This window comes from Episyrphus balteatus, chromosome 2, assembly GCF_945859705.1.
Source record: "Episyrphus balteatus chromosome 2, idEpiBalt1.1, whole genome shotgun sequence".
In the NCBI taxonomy this organism is placed as follows: domain Eukaryota; kingdom Metazoa; phylum Arthropoda; class Insecta; order Diptera; family Syrphidae; genus Episyrphus; species Episyrphus balteatus.
Genome location: NC_079135.1, coordinates 23,488,512 through 23,494,589, shown reverse-complemented (window position 1 = coordinate 23,494,589; position 6,078 = coordinate 23,488,512). Strand labels below are relative to the sequence as shown.

The 6,078-nt window shown below is 29.7% G+C and overlaps 1 protein-coding gene across 1 annotated transcript; it reads left to right on the top strand.

Moving 5' to 3' along the window:
* Positions 1 to 3,154: 3,154 nt before the first annotated feature.
* Positions 3,155 to 4,864, top strand: LOC129908426 (uncharacterized). Its single transcript, XM_055984888.1, has one exon. The coding sequence runs from the start codon at positions 3,155 to 3,157 to the stop codon at positions 4,862 to 4,864; it is 1,710 nt and encodes a 569-aa protein (XP_055840863.1).
* Positions 4,865 to 6,078: the final 1,214 nt, after the last annotated feature.

Here is a 6,078-nt window from a genome sequence, read left to right as displayed (position 1 = left end):
TTTTTTTTTCAATTTTTAAAAAATATTATTCCAATTGGAAATTTAATTCTCTACAAAAAGTTTTATGTGCAATATATCAAAATTTTGCTTGGTTTACGAGGTATATTGAAAAAACCAAAAAGGGGGCTTTTGCACCCCTATCTTCAGTTTCCACCCTCTCATTTAATAGCACTCCGCGGTTTTATCTTCTTTTATAACCCATTGAACGATTCCTGCAATAAAAACCCGTGAACGTCTTAGTTCCTTTCTAAACTACATAATCAATAGCCTATGACTGCCTTATGACAGGTCAGACTCGTCACTTGAAAACGTCATATTTCAGCGAGTTCATAGACCAGACCTTTACATGGGCTTCGAAGTGTCTGCTTTCAACATTGGGTTTTTTTTTTTTAATTTTTGAGCTCAATTTCATTTAAAATTTTGTTATTTTTTTCATTTGAAGAATGAATTTTATGATTTTTATATTTATTTCATAAACATTTTACGAAATTTGTCTTGAGTTCTAAGAGCAAGTTCATGCGTATTACAGTAGTGAATTTTATTTATTTATTGCCTATACTTATTTTACATACAAAAATGTTGAATTAAAATATTAAGGTACCTACACATTTTTCTAAAAATATTTTAAGTTCATTTAATTTCAATGAAATACATATTCGATAACGAAATGTATTGAAAATATATTGGTGAAAGATTCGTTATAAGGGCATAATTTTGTTTTATGACTTAAAAAAACAAACAGTCTTATGAATAAATTTTGACTCTAAAAATCTAGCAATTTTTCTTGGCTCGGAAAATGCAGCAACCACCCGAACTCTTACAAACTTTTGGTTTTCAGTTATGAATAAAGTCTAAGGGGTCCTTTCTTTTGATATCTCATTCGATGGATTTAGAGAAAATTTTTGAAAATTACTTTTTTTTTCAGACAAGGGGTACCCCTTGGATAATTTTCTTAAATCTTAAAAAAAAAAATTTGTAATTTTTTTAGCTGATTGCATTGGCCTATTCACTGTGATCTCATATCTGTAAACCAAAACTTGTTTCGAGACTTTGATCCGAAAATATTTGCTTCCGAATGAAATTATCGTTTATTTATTTAATTTTTTTCGAACGCTTTTTAAAATAAACAAACAAGGTTTTGTAAAAAAGTGTGGTTCTGAGTTACAATGATTTGAAAAAAAAAAATGCTTAAAGTCATTTTTAAACCTTTCTCCATTGGTACGACCCAGAATTTATTTTATTAAACTTCAAATCAAAATAAAAACTGACCGATAAAAGCTACAAAATGTTGAATAAGTTAAACAAAAGTAAAAAAAAAAAACTTACATGTTCTTAAAATAAAAATAAAAAAAAAAAATGCCCAAATTTAGTCTTGCCCCGGGGCCTCAGCAGCTTAACATACGCCTCTGCTCAGAACTCTTATAACTAAATTCGTTTTCCATATTTATTAATTAATAATAATTATTTCTTTGGCCTCCCCCAATCACTAGTTTTTATTGTTCGAGTCCTAGACGGGTAATTTTAATAATTATTTAATTGAACATAAAGCGACTTAGCACTACTAAAAAAGAGTTTGATGATAATTTTATGGATTTGTTGGTTGTTGTTTCAATAACACTGGTCAACAAAATTGAACTTTTTTTTGTCACAAGAACCAAGATATACTTTCCTAGAAGTTTTTGATGTGCTAACCTCGAATCTGAAGTCGGAAAAATTTGCTGGGCCTCCGTTTTTAAAATACTATCATTATAAAACACTAAAAAACATCATTTTGGCTGTTTTCGAGGTTCTGTTTTTATGTAGTTATTATGAGAACAGATATTCTTCTTTCAAAAACTGTTTAAATTTTTCCAATATCTCTTTTATTACTCGAGATATCTTAAGTTTCAGTTAATAAGCCAAAGAGAAACTAAACTTAATATAAAGTTTTTTCTAGAGGTTTTTGGGTTGTTAAACTCAAATCAGCAATCAGAAAAATTTTTTTAGCCTCCGTTCTTGAAATATAACCGTTATAAAAAAAAAACTTTTTTTTTGCATTTTATTTCTAGAACGAAGGCTAACAGAATTTTTCTTATTGCGGTTTCGAGTTCAGCAATTAAAAACCACTAGAAAATTATATTTTGATTCTTGTGGCAAAAAACTTGTTGACCACTGTAATTAAACGTCTAGTTTAATAGGACAAAGGAAAGAAATTCTAGAGAAATAGAGCTATTGATCTATTTTTCAAAAGCGTCATTAGTTGAGAGAAAGAGCTTTTCAATGTTCTGTATAATGTACAAATTTTAAATGGACTTGAAACAATAAATCAGGAGTTCAAAAAAAAAAAAATAAGTATGGCGTATACGTACTTTTTCTTATTTTTTCTTATTAGATATGTGTATCAAAGGGGCCCGAAAATTTAGTCTTGTCAACGTACGCCTGTGGTCCTGAAATAGGTTTCGATAGAGTTCTAGTGTTAGAATTCTGTTAAATTGGACGCTATTGTTAGGGTTCATGTGAAACTTATAATTAAACAGATACTACAATCAGTCTGGTGGCACTTCTGGTCCAACTACGGTCCCTACAACAATTTATTACAATTTACTTATTGCTAGTTATTTAACGATACAATGGTTAGATCTTATAAATATTTGTTATTTTTTTGCAAGAAATTTAGTTTCTGCCTTCCTTTCGATTTTATTCAACAGAGTTATTAAAGAGATTCCATCGTACAAGTTGAAGAGTTGTGAATTTGTGTTCGCCATTTTATTTCAAGTGCCTCCCTTTGTATACGAAAATTGAAATAAATACACCCTTCATGCGTTTGTTTCCTTCAGCACTTTAGTTTAAAAATAAATTAATATTGTTTATTGTTATTACATTCAGATATTTGAAAATTTCCCTTATATTGCAACAAAGAATAAAAATAAAAAAATGATAACATCAGTAATTTGGCAAAAAGCAGTTATTAGACCTTCGCACTATGTCACATCCGGATTCTCTTTAAAATAAAATAATAATTAATTAATAAACCTATAAATAAAAAAAAAAAAAAAAAAAAAAAACAATTCCTATCTGGGTTTTGCATTTGTATATTAACTGTTACCGATGGTGAATTATTGCTTAGTTGGATTTAGTATTCCACTGTCAACTGATACCTATAACAGCAAACAAAATGCTGCAACGTCAAAGTATTACTTTTATATTTTTCCTCATTTTGGGTTCAACTTCCTCACAATATTTCGGTCTGATTAAACTCATCAAACGAATTCAAAATCAATGTGATTCATCAACTATTTCTTTCGTCAACTTTAATGGAAATTTTCTATCAATTTTCTCGCAAGAAAATCCCAAAATACCAGTTTACATTTTAAACAACTTGGAAATTGAATACGATAAATTCCCTAACGTCATTTTGGTAATTCAAGTTCTTGAGAATGAATCCATCCAGAATGATAAAGTTTTAGAAAAAATTATCCCTAAACTTCGAGTTCGTAAATGTGTAATAGTCTTTGGAAGTAATTCTATCAATTTGGAACAAAGTTTTTCATTTCTTGCGAGCAATAATTTTCGACTGATACTTGGAATTGCTGACAACATTTCATATGCATATTTTCCATTTGCTGACAATAAAATGCAGAAATTCTCTCGATATGGACCATTTCCTCAGCCCTTAAAGGATTTAAATGGATTTACTATTCGTACAACTTGTGCTCAGGAAGCTCCACGACTTGCTCGATTGACAGGCAAGAACTCTAAAACAGAAATATTAGGATTTTTGGGAAAATTATTTCTTAGCTTTATCAAAAAACACAATGCAACTTTTAGAGAAATCCTGAGCCCACTCACAAACAGATCACTATCACATCGCGAGATAATGAATGCAGGACAAGAAAACAGAATCGACATTAGTATGAATGGTTTTTTTCCACAATCAATAGGAATCTGTAGTTATCCAATTAAAATCATCACTTCTGTGCTAAGGGTTCCATGGAATGGCTATCTCGATACCAGTGAATTTTTTATAAGACCATTTAGTCCTGGAGTATGGCTATGTATTGGAATATTTGTGATCTATGTCACTTTGATGAAGATCCTTGTCAACAAATGCCTGGAAAAGGATCCTGAATACTGGTATAGTTTCAGTACTGCATTTTCAGCGACATTGATGTTATCTCCCGAGAAAACTGTTACTAATCAATATTGTTTACATATTCAGATTTTCATTTTTACTTTCTTAATTGCAACCATTTATGCGATTTATTTTACCTCTTTTTTGACCGTTTTTATAAAAATCAAACAATTTGATACCCTTCAAGATCTGGTTGATCGCAAACTTCCAGTATTGATAGCAAGTCTGGATTATGAGGGTGTTAAAAAAACGAATCCTTATCCGAAGCAGTTTATGGATCTACTTGTACCAATTGGCTATGCCGAATACGTGCGGGATTTCCTTCCAATGGCGAATATATCTATTGCCTTTGTGATGGGTGAGGATAAAGTGGATTTTTATTCTCAAATCGAACGTTCTTTAAGGGAACCTTGGTTTCGCAAAGCCAAAGAAAGATTGAATAATTTTTTGTTTAGTTATATAATAACTCCACATTCAGTATTCGAAGATATTTTGAATGATTGTATTTTGAAAATACAAGAATCTGGTTTAATACATAAATGGGATTCGGATTTTACTTATCAATTTGTTGTTCAAATACAATCTTCATTTGGTTTGGAGAATACTTTTAAAGCAACGCATGCACCTTTGAGTGTTGGACATTTTATGGCTATTTGGATTGGCTGGGCTTTTGGATTGATTTTGGGATTGTTTGTATTTGTTTGGGAATGTTTGGGAAATATAATTTATCAAAAAATTTTGAAAAAAGAATAAATTAACGAAAATGGAGTCAGTTTTTGGAATATTGATTAAATTTTTATAAACATATTTTCATTTTTTAATAAAGTACCAAAAGTGCACAAAAATATTTTTTTTTTGCATTTTAAAACCTTTAAAAATTTGATCTAGATGTGTACACCAAAAATTTGTAGAAGTGATAATAAATAAAAATATTTGAATTGTTTTAAAAGTGTTTATTTTTTTTTCTAAAAATTTTTATTCAACTTAATTTTCCATGAACATGGGTATTTTACTGACTCTGCATTTAGGACAGAATCGATATTAACGATATTAAAAAATATAAGTTTACATGAAACCGACTTTTAGTACTTTTTTCTATTTGACTAAAAGAGCATTATCAGGGGGTTGGGGTCAAAATTCTGCTGGGGTCTGCTTTCAAAATTCTGATCTACAAAATTCTGCAAAAAAATTAAAAAATGGGTTTGGAAAATGTTAAAAAAAAAAACAGTTTGAAAAACTTAATTCTGGTTCAAAAAGCAGAATTCGAAAATCAGAATTTCGAAGTCAGAACTCATTTCTCACTGCCTTGCAAGGATGTTTTAATACAAAATCCATTATAAGGAACTTATTTTTACAAACTCATCAATGACTTCTTCTGCTATGTTTTTAATGTCACCCGAAGCATTGGCAGAACACTCTCAGACCCTTCAAACGGTTCTATACGAAAAAAAATCATGTGTGCAATCCACAAGTGGTTGAAATGAAACCTTAATAATAATCATTTTTATCAAAAAACAAAACCGGCTTCCATGGATCAAAACTGGGTTTTATGGTTTTTCTAATAGTTCCTATGTCAAAATAGTTCCTTTATCATAATTGGTTCACTCAGTCCAAATTTATGAGGTAAAAAAAAAAAAAAATTACAGACGAATTGAATACCTCCTCTTCTTTGGAAGTCGAAAAAATCTAATTTTCTTTTATCACTTTTAAATTCATTTTTTTTTATGACAACTTATAATAAATTTTATATTATCTAAAAGCTTATTGTTTCACCTTTTATATGATGCTTCGATCATATTTCTACGATGCCTACAAAAAAAGTAAGAATTTGTTAAAGCCAACCATGTCGAAATTTCAAACTGAGATTACATTAGTTCGTACACTGGTGGCTGGTCATCGGCAACAGATCTCCATAGGTAATTTGAGGTATTTTTCAAGATTTTCAATTTAAGATTGTGTAACTTTTA